The sequence below is a fragment of the Betta splendens genome, chromosome 14 (assembly GCF_900634795.4).
Source record: "Betta splendens chromosome 14, fBetSpl5.4, whole genome shotgun sequence".
NCBI classification, from domain to species: domain Eukaryota; kingdom Metazoa; phylum Chordata; class Actinopteri; order Anabantiformes; family Osphronemidae; genus Betta; species Betta splendens.
In genome coordinates this window covers 12,633,973-12,656,730 of record NC_040894.2, presented here as the reverse complement: position 1 = coordinate 12,656,730, position 22,758 = coordinate 12,633,973, and the positions used below count along the sequence as shown (strand labels likewise).

Below are 22,758 nucleotides of genomic sequence, written 5' to 3'. Positions count from 1 at the left end.
CTTCATGCCTACTATTCAGCTAGTTAGCAACTTCTCAATACCTCAAGCACAAGAAACCCAACACAAGAAGTTACCCCAGCCAATAATATTACATTCTCTAAAGTTGCATTATGAAATTTGGGAAACAAATACTATGAAATAAAAACTGATGTTTTGAAATACAAATTATGAAATAAATAACCGCCAGCAAAGCAGTTATTTATTTTATAATTCCCTGTTGATTTTGTTGCATTTTGAACATTTCAGAGTTTCATATCACAGTGGCCTAGACAAAAGCATAGTTTGACTGTAGTGAAACACATAGTTATTCCACATTATATCACATGAAAGCATATCTTTTAGCATAAGCAATCAAAACTACAAAAACAAAACTGAAATAATTGCAAATCTGGACATCAATCTTATTGAAGCACATTATCACCAGAACTCCCTGTTTTGAAGGGCGACTAATCAAGACCTAACTGACTGGATGAACAGGGTAGAACATATACCAAACAAAAAAGGGAAAACCTATTCTACAGTAGTTCAAACTCGATTATACTTCACTTTTTTAAAGTAGTGAGAAACAAGTAATTGTGTGACACAACACATTTGTTTAAGTTTTCGCCAAATAATGATCTGAATGGACCTCAAACGTCCAGTATGATTAAATAAGTCAGTAGCGTGATGCCTGTAAATAAAGGTGTAAGCAGCCTGTGTGGACTTCGTTGTTTCCCCGTGTTTACACTTATGGTTGTGTGTGTGTGTAGCAAGGGTGCTCCCAGTGACGCACAATGTCAGTTTGGCATTATGCAATAAAGCGGCTAAGCAATCTGGCAAACGTTGGGTGGGGGTGTAACTTCCGGAGCTGAGTGGGACAAGGCAGGACAGGACACGACGGTGTGTGGGTGGGCATGACAGTGGCGTGTAAGGCAACTGAAAACAGCCATGTCTTCTGGAACCATGACCTTCATTTAGATGAATATATTGATATATTAAATTATGTACAGACAAAAGGTAACTTTTCTATTATTAATGAGAAAATAACACACCTAGGGCTTGGAGATCTAATGTTCACACACTTATTTTCAAATGAAGCCAGAAGACAGAAGGAAAACCGTTACTGAGCCAGTAAGAGGAGTCAAGGAACTGCCAGCACTGACCCAGTCAGACTGGGAACTCCCTAGTCTTAAATCCTCTGCAGTAACTGTCCAGTGAGCTCATACTCCCTGGACACACACTCACTCACTACATACATATATACACACTTCTCAACAATGTTTGTGTAGCCAAGAAAAACTAAAAGCCCAGGTAGGGTGTGTTTACCAAATAGTGTTCCGTGACCGTACTCTGTCTGCTTTGTCACTGCCTCTCATCTTACACAATAGCCTAGTTTAGGTGACTCACCGTGAGTCTGCAGCATTCAAGTAGATGTTCTCTGTCTGATAAGATGAGGACCCAGTTACGTGCACACCAACACTGTTTGTAAGGACCAGCAGATGATCACTGACAGACAAAAAGTTGTTTTGTCTGAGGGAGCACGTTCCATCATATAGACTGTTTATAGTAAACATGTTAGTGGTTAGGGTATAAATATCAGCCTTGTAACTGTGTGTACTGTGAAATCTGCCTAGCACAAAAATACACTGATATATCACTGACACAAAGTTGCTCTCTCTGGCAGCATTGTTGGCATTCCTGTGGCGACCTGCACAAACCAACACTTCTCCAAAACGGGATCCCCACTCTGGGGACTAAGAATATGCACATTGTGAAATTCAGTCTAGATGCCATAGTAGTAAGCCATTAAATTATTCTTAGGGCAAAATGTCATGTTGAGGACATGGTTTTAATATTACCTGTCCGCTTCAGTGATTCACTGATTTAATTTTACCCCGTCCAAGCATAATTATTTAATACAGTTTTTCATTTTCTGCTCCTTCTTTAAGTTAAATCTCATCTGGGAATTTGCGTGGCTGGTGTTTCTACTCCAAAAAGGTTTGTGGCAATAAACATTTTGTCAAACAACAACCTATGAGTATATAAAATCAATGCCATAAACAGAAATATTAAAGCCTTCAGGTAAACTCTTTTACATGGCCTCAGCAGTTCGTTATCACCTCTGTAACAAAACACAAGAATAGCCAAATTTTGTAGCTTCTATAGAAAGCCACAGAAATATATGTGGGTCTAAATTTTCTAATTTACCCTTGCATGGCCACTTAAACTTCTGGGGAGCTTGACAACAAAGACAAACTAATAGCATATTACTGCCGACAGGTAACAAATGCTATTTTAAACAAATGACAGTAAAGGGTTGTGACCAGCAGCCACTGAGGCACACAAGCAGAAAGAACTTCCTCTCAGTGCCACAATGAGAACAAAGTGTGTCCACTAAAGAAGGATGTGAATCTGGTTGGTCAATACCTGCTGTTAGCTACTAATATCTACTGACACAGAGTGTTCTTAAACTGGAGAAAGGGGAGGAGATGCTGTGAAATGAATGCAGCGATAATTAATTTTACAAACGTCTCACGTGTAATTTCCAAAAACATTCACCCTAAGAACAGACAGTGCAGTCACAAAGTCATGCCCCAGGCTACAATTGTATTTGAATAAACAATACAAGGTTTATTTTGTGGTATTCTAAGGCAAACAGAGGCAGTCAGCATCCTACTCTCCAGTCCTACTGTAGTGTTGATGCTTGTAGTAGCTTCTGAAGCCCCAAACCAGACATTAATGGGTGACCATAAACTGACCAGTTCTCAGTGACCACGACCACAGGACGGTTTGGTCATTAACAGGTCGCTGTGGTTGTCAAGGGCCATTTAAGCACATTCAACATGGTTCAGCTAGCAAAACCCGTTCACCACTTCTTTCATGGGGAGACTGCTGGACAAACATTAGAGGTTAGTGAGTGATGAAGAAGCTCTGGTGAAGATCTCTGAGGGAGGTAAAAGAAGGCTGGACTGAGGCCAGTGATGGAGCCAGACAGAGAGGATGTGGGGGTATTTGGAAGTGAGTGGTACACGGTCAATCACACACACACACACACACACACACACACACACACACACACACACACACACACACACACACACACACACACACACACACACACACACACACACACACACACACACACACAGAGGCTGTTACCAGTGATTTATCCATGTGGTTGCTCCATATGACTTCATATTCAGAAATGTCACACTGACTCCCAGACAGACACACTCGGTCTGATTCCTCTGTGAACAACATATTCCGCATCGCTGATAAAGAAACTTTTAAAAGCATGTGCAAAGTTTACAATAACATCATCTATGTTACTATGGTCTATATGTATTTTTAATTACTCTCAGATTTTAAATAATTCTAAATTCTCTTTCTCAGTTCTGAAAACATTCTTAGCAATATGAACAACAGCATAAAAACATCAGCAGGCAGTTTATTTTAAATGTACTAATCACTTTCACTCATTTTGCATTGAGGTGTAAACTTTCTCTTTAAAATTAATTTCTATAACCTACAGGTTATAAAACGGACTAAATAGCTACGTCACTGAATGTTGTTTGTAAAAGCAGTACTAGAACCTATTAAAATATTTTATTAATAGTTTTAATTGGTCTGAATTTAGACCTTGAAATAAATTGAAAGGGATTTGTTTGGTCTGGTTACACAAAATTTTAATATAAAATCTGAATTGTTAGGCATTAAAGCATACTTGTTTCTGCTGAATTTTATCACATGCAATTTTAAAGAAAATAGTAAACATTTTCCAAAATTCTCAATATTCAAAGTATCACATCATGTATCATATTGTGATATCATGTCCTGTCATATGATTTTTCTTAGTTTAAATAAAATAGGTACACCACACCACAACTCCTAATAAATTCGGCATTAAAAAAGCTAAATATTTGGGATCTAACTGTTTCAAGTCATTGTCTCACACATAAAAACGCTATTTTGAAAATTTGGAGTTGATGTAATAGTTACGCACAAGTTTGTGACAGTAGACAGTTAAAGAAAAATAGAATTGTGGAAAAACATGAAAGAGCCCCCTTTTGTTTTCTGATAATTTTAACTAAGCAGAAAAATGCCTATTTCGCTGAACATGAAATAGCACTTTTCTAAAAGCCACACAGTCTAAAAACCCAACATGCTTACTTACGTGTCTTCTTTATAGTAACATATTCAAGTAGGCTGTATAAAATATAGATTAATATACACTAAATATTAGTTGTGTTCTTTAAAACAATTAAAATAAAATAAAATAGGGAATTATGTTCATTTACCTTTTTTGTTTTGCAACTTCATCATAGTGACAACTAAAATTAGCTCATTTGCTGATTCACAAAATGAATTGTCCAGATTTTAAACACAGACGGCAGACTGACTGCAAGATAGTAAATGTTTGTGTTTTTTGGTTGAGACCTTTTGGTTGTAGGAACTTTCATAAGTTTGAAAACCTAAAATAATCAGTAAATCTATTGTTTGTCACAGTATCAATAACAACAAAATAATAACCTGTAACCTATAACCTGTTTCTTAATGTATTTCACATTCTTGAATGACACCACAGCACAATATGTGCACACTGTCTATCTCTGTATCAGTGGTCAAGGACGAAATGCTAGCCTCCAAAGAATGGGAGGCTCGCAGGCTTAAGGAAACCTGGATTCTGCTTCGCCTGCTCCACAGATCTACCTGAGGGTGTGATTGTGTGAGGAATAAAAAAAAACAAATACCTGACTGACCTTTAAATAATTTCATACAGAAACTAAAACCTAAGCTCCTGCCGTTTGCCAGCTGTGCCCTGGCTTTGTTCTGGTCAGTTTTGGCTTGTTCCAGCCCTTCCAGACTGGTTAAACACTAAGTCCACTTTGGTGTAGAACTTGCCCTCTGTGGGCTCTGTGCGCATCTGCGTCTAAGAGAGTGAATGGTTATTGTAGTTGGAATAACAAGACTCCTGGGGCCTCCAAGACACAGACAGTCAGGCACATGCCTTAGATGGCTGAGGTGTGACAGTGAAGATAGAGAATCTATTAGAAACACATACACACATACACACACGCACTTATAAATCTCTTTTGTATTTATCTTTAAGACGTTCGATGAAGATGACTAAGTCACAGAATGTTTGGGCAGATCCCTGTACCCAGCCTTGAGGAATACAATAAATCATCTTGAATGTATAATAATCTTTGGTGGCATTTCAAATTTAAACTGACTTAGACATTCCTCGGCATAAGCAGCTGCAGCCCCTTTACAGAAACAGCGACTAATTCATATTGTAACAAAAATCCAGGTGATGAAGGTCTGACACACAATCTAAATGTAGTTAAAAATGAATGGTTTTAAATCTAGTTGAAGATGTATTGAAGGTAAAGTAGGAGACGTGTTTCTTCCAGCCGATAGTGAGTCAAGAGTAGCTTTTCAAAGAAATACTGAACCTGATCCTAATGTGTCACTCGTGTTCTTTGTAACATATATGCATGGTATCAATTCTCACTTTGGGAGAACAGAAGAAACATTCTTCCATCCTGGCTCATGTTTGACACAGACAGCACGCACAGCAAAGTCAATAGTTGTGAATCAATATCATCAATATCATATTGAGGTTTAGATATACAGCACAATCCACTTGATCATCTCTGCGTAGATTACAAACTACAATGAACCTAGCAGGGAAACATTTAAGCCAGGTGAGAAAGACCAACTCAATGTGTGAGTCACAATTCAAACAAAGCAACCAGGTTTCTGTCTATTTCCAAGACCTTGAGCACACGCACGCACATGCACGCGCATGCGCACACGCACACTTTTTGTCAGATTGTAAATGTATGACTGTACGGTACATAACTGTATAACGGCCTGTGTGTGTGTTTAACGGAGTGTGACTGTGTGATGGTTAGAACAAAGCAGGGGCAGTGTGTGGAAGCCACGCTCTCAGACCTGCTCTGCACTTACAGTGATAGCTGGCGATAATTAAAGCTGTGCTCCTGGTAATTGCCAACAGGCAAAACTTAATTTTAGGGGGTTTGCTGAGGAAAATCTGTATATTCTACACAAACCTACTCTAACACCTATAATTTAGTATATCTTAAAAAAAACTGAATATAGAAACCATAGAAAGTTCCTTTATTTAGATAAGCCAACGGTTTATATTATGCACGTGAAGGTATTGTAAATCAGTTATCAAAAATCAAAAACATTTAAGGTTTGTTATATGGAATCATTTATTTCCTGATGGCTGCTGAAATGCAAAGGAAACAAATCATGTAACCCCTTTACTCACAAAACTGCTAAAAAAATAGTTGCTATTATGTAAACAGCAATGTGAGCAACTTCAATTATAATTACTTTAATTCTTTGTTGTTGATTTAACATTGAACACAACAATTTTCATGCTGCCCATAATGACTTAATGGTAACAGCCATTACTGAAAGTAATTTAATGGGGAATGACTCAGATGAGCTTTCTTCTAAAATATTTACAGCATTCCCAAACTCTCAACAGTCAGACTCCTATACTAACCCCTTTCAGATTTACGCAGGCCAGTGACACTAGTTGTCACTAGAAAATAAATGCTTAAAAATCCCAAGTGGAGATGAAAACTCATCCCACTCATAACTGTATTTATCACAACCATTTTAGCAAACACGTGGACAGGTGCAGGACTCCCAGCAACTTATATAGCCTCGGCTGAAATGTAATCGCAGCAGTGTTCCTTTGTGATTTTATTGTTTTCATGTTCTGTATTATGGGCACACACCCACTACTTCTTTCCAATGAGCAGCTGGAAAAAATACACTTGGTGGCGATCCAAGAAGTGTCTTTTTTTCTTCTCTACGCTTGAGTTGCTGGGTTTTATCTTTCTCCATTAACCAGTCCTGCCTGTGTACAATGGTCTCCTGCAGTCTCAGCAGGACCCAAACACAGAGGAGACACAGGGCGGGATTGCCATGTCAGGACATAGGAGAGCTGCCACTTTTGCTCTAGATTCATTGACTGTGATGGTTTGCTGTTACTGGCTCCACACCCACCTCTGCTGGTGGTTAAGCAGTACTTGCCTCCAGCCAACCACAAAGGTTTAGTTGATATGTGATGTGCAGATACTTGTGCTAAAAGTGTACGATTGATTACATTAACACTGTGGCGGAGGAGAAAATGTGATGTGGAAAAAATTAAAGAACTAAATTGATTCCATTAAAATTCATAAAAAGCACAGAATGACAATAGGTGAATTTGTGTGGAAAACATAGATTCACATAAAATTCATGTTGAAGTAGCTCTGCAAGGAATTTTGCATACAGGTGAAACTTACACAAGAACACTTGTTTATAAAGCACATAACACATTGAGCTTGCGTCTGTTTTTTTTTTCAAAGTGCAGAAAGAAAATTCTACATATTTAGTACAATGTAAGGCTATAGGAGAGCTTATCTAAGGCTAGAAATCAGCCAACTCATACCTTCAACTGCTTTTATGGGAATATAAATATTTATACCTGAATGCAGTGATGCAACACAATTTGCATAGATTTTTCCGGTTTGTTGTCACCTGGCACCCTCTTCTGACTGATATGAGACATGACTCAGACAATCCTACAGCATATTAATTGATTATGCAAAACAAATATGGCTACGATCAATAAATGTATTTTTTGAGCCTTAAAGTTCCCAGAAGTCATTGTGATATCTTCAATAGCATATTTTGTCCAACCAGCAGTTGTACCTAAAACAACGAAAAGGTCAAATATTATCTTATAATCATATCCGTTTATATTAGAATTTCAAACCATTACCAAAACACTATATAAATGTTCATGTACTAACATAGAAATGCTACTAATTTTTATTTTCATCAGTGATACATCAAGATATTTACTCAATAAATGATAATGAAAACTCATTAAGCATTAAGTGTTTCACTAAACGTTAGTAAGTAAATGAGAAGCTGTGCAATAAAAGCTTATGCCACGTACAACGTAACTGTGGTGGTATTCTTTCCAAATGTTGACAACATTGTAAAAGTCAAAAGCTGGTAAACATCTGGACTCACTTCAGTACTTTTCTAGCAGCGTTTCTAGCATATTGTTAGCTCATATATGGACAGAAAGAAAAACATCTCTGTAGGCCTTTTTTAACCTTATCACGCAAATTCCCAAATGTTTTAACAACAACACATCTGAAAAATCGGACACAAAAATCTACAAAATTATCCAAGTCTATCTTTATTCATGCATCCATGTCTCAGTGCTTCTACAAAAAATATGTAGATGCAGAAAGGCTTTTTCACAAATGTTAAAGAAATAAATCTCCTTAACAGACTGGACAGCCACTGCAATGGCAGAGGTTTTCAGTCTGTACATAGTTTACATACACACATTAGGGGTTAATATATATATATATATGTGTGTGTGTGTGTGTGTGTGTGTGTGTGTGTGTGTGTGTGTGTGTGTGTGTGTGTGTGTGTGTATAACATATACCCATGTGTATAAAAACAGTTGATATACTTGTTACTATTCATACATCTCACCAGTCCATGAATATGTGCAACAGTATCGGCCTTTACAAAAACACTCTGAGTCAAATGCCACAGAGAATGCATGACAGCAGCTCCAGTAAGGAGCACCAAGTTCTGTTCTGAACCCATTGACACCACAGGCTGCAGTACCCACCGCACTCACTAGATGGCGTAACATTTCATGAAAACCTTCCAGAAAAGTAAGCTGGGCTACTATGAAATTACATTTTGCAGTGCCAGAGTTAGCTTTCAGCAACAGTAGAATGGAGGACACACACTTCAAAGTTTCCAGTTCAGCTCCGCTGGGTGACAGTGGACTCCCAGACAGATTGAGTCAGAGCACTGAAGATGAGCAGATGTTTTGGGACCCTGATCTGATCCGCAGTAGAGACCCGAATGAAAATGAGCAACCACAATGAAAAACGGAAAGAGTAGTGCAGGGGAAACAGACCGAAAGAGGAAGGAAAGTAGGACTGTCAGTGGAGGAGACACATACTAAAGGAGGATGAGTGGTGGGAGGGGGTGTTGGCGAAAGTGAGAGTGAGTGACACAGTGGGGAGCAGGATCGCGGGAGAACAGAAATGAGAAAGAACTCAGAGAAGGGGAGGGAGAGTGTTTTTATCCTCATGTGCACTCAGTCAGAGGGGTCAGTGAGTGCGATTGTTCCTGGACTGCCTGTCAAAACAGTGTGGCTACCGCAGCGCCTATTCAGCCCCCCCCCCCGTTTTGAAAATGTGCACACGCAAACTCCTGCAACCAGTCACATATGCATGTGCAAATGTATGAGGAGGCTCCGAAAGCTTTTAATAATACCCTCATTAAATCCTTAGCAACAACCTAACAATATCAACAGAATCTTTTTAGACCTGCGTCACTGCACCACCATCATTCGCTGTGCTCGAATATCAGCTCTGTCATAAACATGCACAGGCAAGTGAATAACTGCAGTAGGGAAGTGATGGGCACTTGTTGCAAAAGGGGACAAAAAACCTTGCCTTACCAGGTAGAGGAGGAAGGTGTGCAGGCCAGTGCCGAGACCCACCGAGGAGAGGATGCCCAGTCCAACCCAGTAGGCGCACCACAGCGTCTTCTTCTCCATGTAACGCACATACTGCAAAGAGAGGCCAGAGTGAGGGACGGTCAACCACATGGCAGAGGCACATGCACAGAGTGTGAGCAAAACAAGAAGGGGGTGGGAGAGGAGGGGAGGGACAAAGACAGAGTGAAAGAAGGTACGAGAGTGAAAGTGTGCAATACACAGGGCACTTTAAAGGGTGGGAGAGGGCAAGTGAGTGGTAAAGATAGAGAGGGAGGAGAAGAGCGTGAAAGAGAGACCTTTGGAGACAGAGGGTGCTGTTGAGTTTAGAGGACAGAGCTTCAGGGTAGGAGTGTTCATCACACTGACAGAAGAAAAGCACTATTATTCTTTTTTTGTGGCAGCCAGCTCTTACACAACTCGTAAAGTAAGGCACGCCAGGATCTCTCCATCTCACTCCGTGTGCCTCTTCCTCCTGTTCATCCTACCACTGTTGTTCCATGTCTCACTCAGCTTACACTTCCTCCATCAAGCTAAGGCAGGTTGTTTTCAGGAAGAAGCTTGAAGTTCACAGATTACGAGAAGAAGGGGGAGGACTGACGGGTGGAAAGCATTAAGGAGTGTGCAAATACTCAATTTCCCAGGAAACCCAGGAAAATCCAGAACTGGCGCATATTGCCTGTGCCTTTGCTAGCCAAAGTGCAGTGCATCATGGGAGATATGAGTATGATTATACAACTCGCATACAATATTGGAAAATAAACTACTGTCATGGCAGTGGGCCTCAAAATACACAGGAAGGGTTCCAGTCAGATCTACAGCAGAGTCTTAAATGGTTTATAGCACAGCTCCTGTGGACCTATTATAAAGTATCACTGACCTTGTTGAAAAGTTAATAATTAAGCATTGTAATGATAATATGCTCACGCAATCACACAGTACGCCATGCTGTGAAATGCCTTGTATGGCTGTGCAGAGAAATGAGGGGAGAACATGTGACGATAGGTCAGAAGCAATACAATAGATAAAAATAAAATATAATAGGTCTGTATTATGGTATGGTGGTTGCAATCACCTTCTGGTGTGCTCCTTCAATACTGTAAGTGACGAAGAGGAGCATCAGCAGGATCAGCAGGACCAACGCCGTGTGTCTTTGCCGCCACAGCCTGAGAGAAGAGATGGAGGAAGAAGACGCGGTGCTGATGAAGGTGGACGAAGCAGGCTGTCACGTGCTCACAAATTATTACACAACCTTGACACTTTAAAGTAAATAAATAATTTTAATGCCCAACGTACCCTTTAGCGGTACGACGCAACGGCACACTGCGGTCAAGTGAGCCGTCGTTCGTTCATCCGTCGTTCAGCCAGCCGCGCTTCAGAAACGTCTTGCGCCCGTATTACGCGCTTTACAGCAGAGCACAAAACACGCTCGTCGCGACTTCCTCTTTTCATAGCGACACGTCTGGTCTGTTCAAAATATTGAAAAATACGAAACAAAATATTGCATATATAGAAAAACTGTCGCCTAATAAAGATCTGTATACTTTTACTGTAAAATTAAGCATTTATTAGTATTTAAAACTACCATGTCATACTGTGAAATTTTTATAATTAATAACTTAACTTTGGTGCATAGTTCCAGGCCCAGACCACTTTCCTCTTGTTCTACTAGAGGTGTACTATTACCCCACAAAGATCTGTATATTTTTACTGTATAGTTTAGGATTTATTAGTATTAAAAACTACTAAGTCATACTGTAACTGTATGGGCCGTATAGTCAACTTTAATCGTTAATAACTAGACTTTGGTGCATAGTTCCAGGCCCAGACCACTTTCCCCTTGTTCTACTAGATGTGTACTATCACCCCACAAAAATTCATGTATTTTTACTGTATAGTTTAGGATTTAGCAGTACTTGAAAGTACTATGTCATACTGTAATACAGTCAACTTTAATCATTAATAACTTGACGTTGGTGCATAGTTCCAGGCCCAGACCACTTTCCCCTTGTTCTACTAGAGGTGTACTATCACCACACAAAGGTTCGTGTATTTTTACTGTATAGTTTTGGATTTATTAGTATTCAAAACTACCAGTTCATACTGTAACTGTATAGGCCGTATAGTCAACTTTAATGATCAATAACTTGACTTTGGTGCATAGTTCCAGGGCCAGACCACTTTCTCCTATTTCTGCTAGATGTGTACTATATTCACACAAAGATCTGTATATTTTTACTGTATAGTTTTGGATTTATTAGTATTCAAAACTACCATGTCATACTGTAATACAGTCAACTTTAATCATTAATAACTTGACTTTGGTGCATAGTTCCAGGCCCAGACCACTTTCCCCTTGTTCTACTAGAGGTGTACTATCACCACACAAAGATCCGTATATTTTTACTGTATAGTTTTGGATTTATTAAGTATTCAAAACTACCATGTCATACTGTAATACAGTCAACTTTGATCATTAATAACTTGACTTTGGTGCATAGTTCCAGGCTCAGACCACTTTCCTCTTGTTCTACTAGAGGTGTACTATCACCACACAAAGATCTGTATATTTTTACTGTATAGTTTTGGATTTATTAGTATTCAAAACTACCAGTTCATACTGTAACTGTATAGGCCGTATAGTCAACTTTAATGATCAATAACTTGACTTTGGTGCATAGTTCCAGGCCCAGACCACTTTCTCCTTGTTCTACTAGAGGTGTACTATTACCCCACAAAGATCTGTGTATTTTTACTGTATAGATTTGGATTTATTAGTATTCAAAACTACCATGTCATACTGTAATACAGTCAACTTTGATGATCAATAACTTGACTTTGGTGCATAGTTCCACGCTCAGACCACATTCCCCATGATCTACTAGAGATGTACTATCACCCCACAAAGATCTGTGTACTTTTACTGTATAGTTTAGGATTTTAGTAGTACCATGTTATGCTGAAATATGGCCCTTACAGTCAAGCATAAAACCAATAAGTACTGCACTACAAACAGTGTAGTGTGTAACTTTCTTTTTTATTGTTTTAAGTCTGTATTGTGAAGAGAGAATAATTGCATTAAATCTAATCCTGAATATTTGGTTATATACATTTTGTATTTACATTTTAGTGTTCAAAACTAGATATTACAATGTGTAAGAACAGAGACGGCAATAACTTTGATAAAACAAACTCCAGACATGGGAAATGGTTTAATGAGAACAAATAACGATTTCAGTATCCATCCATTTTCAACCGCTTTTTCTGGGGGCGGTCGCGGGGGCAACAGTCTAAGCAAACTCCAAACTTCCCTTTCTCCGGACACTTCCTCCAGTTCAGCCCAGCCCAGGACCTGTTTGCCTTGGGAGACCCTACCAGGGGCATTTACCCCCCGACAACATAGCTCCCAGGGTCATTCAGGCACACAAACTCCTCCACCACGTTAATGTATGTTTCACACATAAATATTCAGTTTTTGACTGTTCAATGACTTTATATTAAACATTAAACATTTAGTTTCAATATTAAAAGTCACACTTTGGAGTCCTAACAGATGGTAATAAAAGGATTTAATGTGTGTGTGCTTAGCCTCACTCAGTTTTTTTATGAAAAGTGACATAATCTGGGCCTGGCATTATGCACTAAAGTCAAGTTATTCATCATCATAGTTGAATATAAGGCCCATAGAGTATTACAGTATGACCTGGAAGTTTTGAATACTAATAAATCCAAAACTATACAGTAAAAATACACGAATCTTTGTGTGGTGATAGTACATCTATAGTAGATCAGGGGGAATGTGGTCTGAGCCTGGAACTATGCACCAAAGTCAAGTTATTGATCATCAAAGTTGACTGTATTACAGTATGACATAGTACTTTCAAGTACTGCTAAATCCAAAACTATACAGTAAAAATACACAAATCTTTGTGTGGTGATAGCACATCACTAGTAGAATAAGGAGAAAGTGGTCTAAGCCTGGAACTATGCACCAAAGTTAAGTTATTAATCATGAAAGTTGACTGTATTACAGTATGACATGGTAGTTTTGAATACTAATAAATCCTAAACTATACAGTAAAAATACACGAATCTTTGTGTGGTGATAGTACACATCTAGTAGAACAAGGGGAAAGTGGTCTGGGCCTGGAACTATGCACCAAAGTCAAGTTATTGATCATTAGAGTTGACTGTATTACAGTATGACATGGTAGTTTTGAATACTAATAAATCCTAAACTATACAGTAAAAATACACGAATCTTTGTGTGGTGATAGTACACATCTAGTAGAACAAGGAGAAAGTGGTCTAAGCCTGGAACTATGCACCAAAGTCAAGTTATTGATCATCAAAGTTGACTGTATTACAGTATGACATAGTACTTTCAAGTACTGCTAAATCCAAAACTATACAGTAAAAATACACAAATCTTTGTGTGGTGATAGCACATCACTAGTAGAATAAGGAGAAAGTGGTCTAAGCCTGGAACTATGCACCAAAGTCAAGTTATTAATCATGAAAGTTGACTGTATTACAGTATGACATGGTAGTTTTGAATACTAATAAATCCTAAACTATACAGTAAAAATACACGAATCTTTGTGTGGTGATAGTACACATCTAGTAGAACAAGGAGAAAGTGGTCTAAGCCTGGAACTATGCACCAAAGTCAAGTTATTGATCATCAAAGTTGACTGTATTACAGTATGACATAGTACTTTCAAGTACTGCTAAATCCAAAACTATACAGTAAAAATACACAAATCTTTGTGTGGTGATAGCACATCACTAGTAGAATAAGGAGAAAGTGGTCTAAGCCTGGAACTATGCACCAAAGTCAAGTTATTAATGATTAAAGTTGACTATACGGCCCATACAGTTACAGTATGACTTGGTAGTTTTGAACACTAATAAATCCTAAACTATACAGTAAAAATACACGAATCTTTGTGTGATGGTAGTACACATCTAGCAGAAATAGGAGAAAGTGGTCTGGGCCTGGAACTATGCACCAAAGTCTAGTTATTAACGATTAAAGTTGACTATACGGCCCATACAGTTACAGTATGACTTGGTAGTTTTGAACACTAATAAATCCTAAACTATACAGTAAAAATACACGAATCTTTGTGAGATGGTAGTACACATCTAGCAGAAATAGGAGAAAGTGGTCTGGGCCTGGAACTATGCACCAAAGTCAAGTTATTGATCATTAAAGTTGACTATACGGCCTACACAGTTACAGTATGAACTGGTAGTTTTGAATACTAATAAATCCAAAACTATACAGTAAAAATATACAGATCTTTGTGTGGTGATAGTACACCTCTAGTAGAACAAGGGGAAAGTGGTCTGAGCCTGGAACTATGCACCAAAGTCAAGTTATTAATGATCAAAGTTGACTGTATTACAGTTTAACATACTACTTTCAAGTACTGCTAAATCCTAAACTATACAGTAAAAATACATGACTTTTTGTGTGGTGATAGCACATCACTAGTAGAATAAGGAGAAAGTGGTCTAAGCCTGGAACTATGCACCAAAGTCAAGTTATTAATGATTAAAGTTGACTGTATTACAGTATGACATAGTACTTTCAAGTACTGCTAAATCCTAAACTATACAGTAAAAATACATGAATTTTTGTGGGGTGATAGTACACATCTAGTAGAACAAGGGGAAAGTGGTCTGGGCCTGGAACTATGCACCAAAGTCTAGTTATTAACGATTAAAGTTGACTATACGGCCCATACAGTTACAGTATGACTTGGTAGTTTTGAATACTAATAAATCCTAAACTATACAGTAAAAATATACAGATCTTTGTGTGGTGATAGTACAGTTCTAGTAGAACAAGGGGAAAGTGGTCTGGGCCTGGAACTATGCACCAAAGTCAAGTTATTAATGATCAAAGTTGACTGTATTACAGTATGACATGGTAGTTTTGAATACTAATAAATCCAAAACTATACAGTAAAAATATACAGATCTTTGTGTGGTGATAGTACACCTCTAGTAGAACAAGGGGAAAGTGGTCTGGGCCTGGAACTATGCACCAAAGTTAAGTTATTAATTATAAAAATTTCACAGTATGACATGGTAGTTTTAAATACTAATAAATGCTTAATTTTACAGTAAAAGTATACAGATCTTTATTAGGCGACAGTTTTTCTATATATGCAATATTTTGTTTCGTATTTTTCAATATTTTGAACAGACCAGACGTGTCGCTATGAAAAGAGGAAGTCGCGACGAGCGTGTTTTGTGCTCTGCTGTAAAGCGTGTAATACGGGCGCAAGACGTTTCTGAAGCGCGGCTGGCTGAACGACGGATGAACGAACGACGGCTCACTTGACCGCAGTCAACGGCACGTAGCTAGCTACTGTAGCATTACATGCTGCGCCCTTTGCGCATGTTAGTTCGCATTTGAATTTAGAAATTGTCTGTGGACATAATGTTGTAAAGTTGAAAGATGAAGAATAAATAATTCTTTTAATAAGATGACTAGAAAAGTTACACTTTTAGAGCTAATACAAACATTACTGCAACTTATTAGGCTAGCTAAACTATTCCCAGATATGATGCTAACGCTCGTCTCAGCTCCCGCTGGGTTTCCTTCGTGTTTTTTACATTAACCACTGACAGGACCTCACTCCTCACCCACCGCTGCACCACCGCCCCCCGAGACACTGTCCAGCCCCGAGGAGAAGCGCTTCCTTTGCTGTCTCTGAATAACGTGACGTCACACGCGCCTGCAGCTGCGTTCCACTCCACAGTAACGTGTACGGGAGCATATGGCGACTTACAAAATAGCAGCGCTTCCTGTGCGTCACGTCTGAAACCAAACCGCACTGAACATTATGTTCCCTCCACGTAGGCCGTAAACGACTCACCACTTCTGTCAACATACACATGTGCACATGTATGTCCCAGCAGCGCCGCCTGCGCCATGTGCGCAGAGTGTCGGTGAACAGGCAGAACAGTGCTCGCGGTGCTTGCGGTTCACCACATCCTCTTGTAGTTTAGAAAATAAACACCCTGTCCTCGCAAACAGAGAACCACAGAGGCCTCCCTGCGAGTACACGCTGACCTTCTTCTGGGCTTTCTGTGTCAACACACAATCCAGATTATAGGTGCGCTGGAGGCACGTGGTCCAGCACGCGCCTGGCTCCTCTGGAGTACGAGGAGGATGGAGATGCGTCTTCTGCAATCGGAGACTAAACAGTGACAAACGAGGCCCTTCTCTGTAAATGGCGAGGTCATCTCTCGTCTCTAACTGTGCTTTAAGGAAATATGATGAGCATGTACTTTTTTTTTTTTTTTCACAAGTGTCACATCCTCTTTTTGGCTGTACGGGCTACAATAATACAACTAAAGCCGCAAAAAAACTGCGTAGCTGCCGTCAGCGTTAAAGCAGCACTAAAATAATAATTACCAGAATCATTATTTACGTGCTGCCGCCAAACCAGCATTTAGCTGCTGACGCTAAATGCAGGGCAGGTTTGCAGGGCAGCATGACTAAACACGTCGCACCTCCGCTTTGAGCCTTTTTACATCTCGCACGCATATATTGAGGTGGTCGGCCACTTAAGTGTTTAGGAACATTAATATGCTTTAGTTTTGACTTTCTGAGTCAGGGCATGCGGCCTCACCTCCGTATCCAGTCGGTGAGAGTGATGAGCAGCTCCAGAGTGAAGTATTGGAGCGTGAGAAGGGGCTTCTTCCATAACACCAGGGCCTCGCGCTCCTCCCTGTCCTTCTGCTTTCTCTCATCCACAGGAAGCTCTGACTCTAGCCGGTGGACAAACCCAAATAATCACACAATAAACACAGACACTTTTTTTAAAAATTCATCTTTACAAGTGTATGTGTGAATCATAAGCTTGTCTTTCACCTTCGAGCTCCCCGTTTTGGCCTTTCGTGTTGATCCTCAGTAGTTTGCATGCGGCCCCGCTCACTGCCATCTCGCTCACCCGCAAGGTGTCCTGACAAGTGCAGAGAACAGAGGTGGACCTTCGCCTCAGTGCACTCCAACCTCGCCTAGTCTGAACCTGACGGGAGCCCTGAACAAACAAGAACCGACGTGCAACACCACCCAGCTCCACTCTGACATCTGTGTGGAGACTCCCACGCAGCAGTGGCCTGGACTGACCAGTGTTTTTATGCCCCTGCGTCCTGCAGATTACTGGCCAGGACCTAATGAGACCTGATCAGCACCAGCGGTGCCACTGGCAGCACATGGGTTCGCTTCCCTTCATCCCCTGGTAATGACCATGCGTACAGGCCTTTGGTGTCACTGCATTTATGGACTTACAACTGTGCGAGCAGAGTGTCTGCAGAGCCTCGGGTCTCTTAGGAATCTATCAGTTAGCAGCGAGATGGGAACTCTGACATGGAGGTATGCAGTTCACCATCTGGTTGAACTGTCAGTGCCTCACGCACGCACACGAGCACCCACTCAGTTCAATCCCTCTTTCCTGGGACAGACGTTGCACAGCACTCATGTTACAGCGGGTTTGCTCTTTAAACCTGAAGAGATTGAACTGACAACTGATCACTTTCTTTGTGAAAAATGGTTTGAGGTTTTTGTGTGTCCTTTTTTTTGCTAAAGTATCAAAAACCAGAAAAGATATAAAGCCCAGTGGGTCGGATGTCCAGTGATATTCTGAAGGACGCTGTGTTTGTCACTGTGGGCAAAATGAAAAGTCTTCTCAGTTAAACTGCAGGGCATTTGCAGACAAAAGCTTTTCAACACAGACCTTAAACCTTGAACACATACACACACACACACACACACACACACACACACACACACACACACACACACACACACACACACACACACACACACACACACACACACACACACACACACACACAGCCACTAGCACAAAGCCAATTCTTCATGCACAGTAGTAATTTAACTCAACCTATCATTTGTCCTCATGCCCTGAGGAGAACAATAAAGTTTTTTACAAAGGACTTAAACAAAGTATGTTATATCATCCAATACATGATTAGAGAAAGAGAAATTCATAGCAAATGCATCCCCCTCAGCTCTTATGTGCTTGTTGTTGCATAACAATCAATATTCATTTTCATATTCATACATTTTCATATTATCTATAGTTGATAGCTGGTAAAAGAAGCTTCATGGAAACACAGCTGCTTGTGTGAGACACAGCGACACTGTTCCAGCGCTCGATTGCGCAATCGCTTCCACCAAAACAACCCGGACCTGTTGAGTAACTCTAGAGCGAGGGGACAATGGGAAACTCCACACAGAGCACATACATGTTGGGATGAGTAATCTAATAAGCTCTAATCAGTCTCCGTGACAGTGGGAGAGAGGTTCTAACTAACTTAAAGAGTAAGTGCCACAAAGCAGCGCTGCAACATAACAGCAGAGGGGGAATTTAAGAAAACTCACCTTGCGGCTGACGTTTAATCCTCAACAAGTGCTGAGCTGGAATAGAAACTGTAGGGGAGACCCAGTGGCAATGTCCTGCAGGGCAGAAGTGTGCTGCCCATGGACTGCACCAATACTTGAGTGCAGGGTGTGGTGATGGAGGGGGCCTGGAAGGGATAGAGCACTGATACAGGGTTGCTGGGGGGGGAGGGGACGACAGGCTGAGACGAGACGAGCGGCACAAAAAGACACAGTGAGGCAGAGGTTTCATCATTCGCCCGGTGGATCCTCCAGAGAGCCAGTCTAATTAAAGGCCTATAAATAAGTGGATCTCTTTCCTGGAGCGCACTTCTAACGCGTCTCGGTCCTCTGTGGCTTTCACATACAGTGTGAATGAATGGCATCTGGGCAACGAGAGCTCAGCTAATTCCCAGATTAAAAAAACACCTCAGGACGCCACATTTTTCAGGTCATAACTAGAGACAAGGATACCTCAGAGGTACTGCAGTGTTTGAATTTCAGCATCACTTTGTTTATTAGAGTGAGAAAAGTATTTCTGGTGATTGTTCTCTACGAGGTCACTCTATTCCCACCGGTGGAAGTAGTTTGTGCTTGGGCATAAATAAAAGTCCAAGTTTCTCGGTTACTGTCTCTCGAGGCCTTGCTGGGAAGTCGTCCGTTTAAAGAGGATGTGGCCTCCTCTGCTGTGTCATTTACAACATCCCCGGCGCTGTACAGTGTAACACAGTGTGGTCGACTGCGGGACGTGGTGGCGGTTCAGGAGTCGGATCAGTTACTTCTTACTGGGTCTTGACCTCAAATAGTACCGATAACTCAAATGACTGAGAGGTCATTTGTTGTAGGAGAGGTATCAGATTTTAAAAACACTCCAGACCTCAGACTGTCACATCACATCAGAGAGGCGATGACTCCTCTACATCCTGTAGATTTAAAATACTTTTTGAAAATCTCCATTTCACAATGGGAATGTTCAGATTCTGCTGCATTAGTGCATATTTGGGTCACGATTCTTGTCTGATTTCATTTAAATCCTGTCTTGAGGCCAGTTTGAGCTCAAACACGGCAAATTGACACAGTGCAGCAAGATACCAGCCAGTACACATTTTACACTGTGGTGTGTGTGCGTAAAAGAAAAGACTCCATCTGGCTAAAGCAAAGTCCAGACAGAAGAGGGAGCTCTGGCTACATGTACGAAGACTGACTGCAACACCAGTAGTGGGTCAAGAGTTGGTCTTCAACCACAAACTGATGTTAAAAAGCACAACTTACTAGTGTTACTCGAATATATATATAGAGAAAAATATATATTGGAGTTGAAACTGTGATGGTGACTGTGGAAAAGAATAATTTCCTCGCCCTTTATGGCAATGATGGGATATGTTTGTTGGACATTGGAGTGTTACATAATTATGACCAGACCTTTGACTTTCAAATGATCCCTCTAAATTAACACGTGTCAAACTATGAATAACCTGTTTTCTGCCTCCACTGACGCCTGAAAACATTGGTTGTGTATGAACACAAACAGCAGTGCTCACCTTGGTTTTGAACACAGTGTAGTGTACACATGAATCTACAGTGCTGACCTTTGAGATCAGTTATGCTGATAATAAAGTAACATCCGTTCAAATACCTTTGTTGCTTGTTTCTCAAATGAGATAATACTTGTGATTGATGATTTGCCAAATCATCTTTTTTAGGCAGTGTGCAACTGAGACAGACACACGTGAACGACATTGTGAAGCATTATAAGGTAACAATATAATAATCGTCAATACATTGTGCAGTTATTGTACAAAGATGTCAGGTTGCCAGTGGATACAAACTGTCTCTTTCTGATATCACTTAACTGCTTTTCTTTTCTTTTTGGTGTCAGGTCAGCTGCTCTGCATGAAACCACTAGAGTATGCTAGAGTGTTAGTTATTACAATATCAACTTTACACCTGAAATAAAGCTTCTGACCCTGTACTTGTGGTGCTAGTCAGCAGTTGACAAACCCAGTGATGTAGAATGTTTCTTATTTTCAGTGTTACAAACCTGTCTCTGCAAAGCTGTCCTTGTAAACATTTAGATTATATATTTGTTTATATATATGTGTTTCATATAATAATATTTTATTTTATTTATTTAATATTTTATATATATATTTATATATTGTTTTTATATTTATATTTTACTGCGCCATGCAGCAAATTCATTATGTGCATTGTGTCAACAACGTTGCTGCCAATACGTCAAAAGAGACATCAATATATAGAGACACATTGTTGAAATTTAACCTTATGTTGAAATAAAGAAATTGGGTATCTGAAGTTATCTGTGACGTCATCAAAAAGCGACCACGTAAAGGAGGCGCTTCATTCATGCTGCCGGTAGACAGACCAACAGGTATGGTAAAAGTTTGATTAATTCTGCATTTTGCGGTTACGGTGGTACCATGGAGTACACACGAACTTGTCAAGTTATATCTGTTGGACTATAGAGAAAAGCATCCGTCTTGCCTTTAGCTGATTAACATTGGGGAGTTGACGTTAGCCGGAGATACGTTTGCTAGCTTGTCAAGTCATCAGGTTGTCGTCAATAAGTCCTGAATCAGTGGTGCGTTGAGAAAATAAGGATTTTATAGGTATGTGCTCGACCAGGAATTTTACTTACGACAAACATATATACGTCGAGACTGTTGCACAAATAGCTTAAAGCTTTAAAAAGGTTTTAAAAGAAGTGTTCGAATCTGCGTTCATTTTATTTGCCAACATGAAGCATCAGACAAAAAATCTACATATTTATCACGGCATTATGAACGAGATGGTTAAGTTACTAAACAGACTTCGTAATCAGATGGTTTTATCAAGGATTAGAAAATGGAATAATCTTTTAAATGTTAAAATCTTTGCAATCTCACTTTCTATATTTTTGTTTTTAGAATAAAGAACATGGATTTGCTGTACGGTCCGTTGGGCTTGGGTGTGGCAGCAGGACTGGGCTGTGGACTCCTCCTCGGTTGGCATGTACGGGGACGACGCGCTGCAGCATCCAATAGCCTGTTGGCAGCGATGGGGAATGGTACAGGTGAAGCAAGTGTGATGGGAGAAGGAGGCGAGTTCAAGATGGTCCTGGTGGTGCGAAATGATCTGAAGATGGGCAAAGGGAAGGTCGCTGCCCAGTGCTCCCATGCTGCGGTCTCCGCTTACAAGCAGGTCCTACGCAGGAACCCTGAGCTCCTTAAGCAGTGGGAGTACTGTGGACAACCCAAGGTGGTGGTGAAGGCCCCCGATGAGGAGGCCCTGATTGATCTCTTGGGCCACGCAAAAGAAGTAGGGCTGCCGGTCAGCCTAATCCAGGATGCAGGAAGGACACAAATTGCACCTGGGTCACGTACTGTGCTGGGTATCGGTCCCGGTCCTGCTGGTCTGATTGATGGAGTCACTGGAGACTTGAAACTCTACTAGAATTGTAAAGTTGCATATATACAATCTAAACTGTGTGGACAATTTGTAAGGAAAGAAAAGCTGCATTGCAATTGGTTCATTTTTTACAATAACAGCTGACTTTATTGTGCATAAATCATGACTTTTTGTGCAGCTTCGGGGTTTGTTTCACTCCTATTGCCTACATATCAGTCTTGTCATTCTTGGATAGCACTAATAATGTTCATATACATTTTTCTTTCACTGATAATTGTGACAATGGCAAAGTACAGTAAAGTTTCCACACAATGATCCACTTGTCTAAATTCTGTCTCAATAATCACAGGACCCCATTAAAACCAGGGATTCTGTC

The 22,758-nt window shown here is 40.2% G+C and overlaps 2 protein-coding genes across 11 annotated transcripts in view; one reads left to right on the top strand and one right to left on the bottom strand.

Moving 5' to 3' along the window:
• The window catches only part of LOC114869165 (vacuole membrane protein 1-like), a 53,689-nt gene extending 34,560 nt beyond the window's left edge, over positions 1–19,129 (bottom strand). For 5 of the 10 annotated variants that reach the window (XM_029173096.3, XM_029173098.3, XM_029173101.3 and 2 more), the window contains exons 1-5: positions 18,978–19,129; positions 17,442–17,532; positions 17,200–17,338; positions 10,623–10,713; positions 9,512–9,622 (exon numbers count right to left, since the gene is read on the bottom strand). In XM_029173096.3, the coding sequence (XP_029028929.1) occupies positions 9,512–9,622; positions 10,623–10,713; positions 17,200–17,338; positions 17,442–17,511 (411 nt within the window). In that variant the 5' untranslated portion in view covers positions 17,512–17,532; positions 18,978–19,129. Of the gene's footprint in view, positions 1–9,511; positions 9,623–10,622; positions 10,714–16,207; positions 16,417–16,440; positions 17,143–17,199; positions 17,339–17,441; positions 17,533–17,861; positions 18,235–18,977 lie in introns of those variants that run through there. The other 5 variants (XM_055514354.1, XM_029173093.3, XM_029173102.3 and 2 more) reach the window with 5 other exon arrangements.
• A 2,149-nt stretch (positions 19,130–21,278) lies between these two features.
• On the top strand, positions 21,279–22,697 carry ptrh2 (peptidyl-tRNA hydrolase 2). Its single transcript, XM_029173192.3, has 2 exons — positions 21,279–21,366; positions 21,902–22,697. The coding sequence occupies exon 2, from the start codon at positions 21,912–21,914 to the stop codon at positions 22,425–22,427; it is 516 nt and encodes a 171-aa protein (XP_029029025.1). The 5' UTR covers positions 21,279–21,366; positions 21,902–21,911; the 3' UTR covers positions 22,428–22,697.
• Positions 22,698–22,758: the final 61 nt, after the last annotated feature.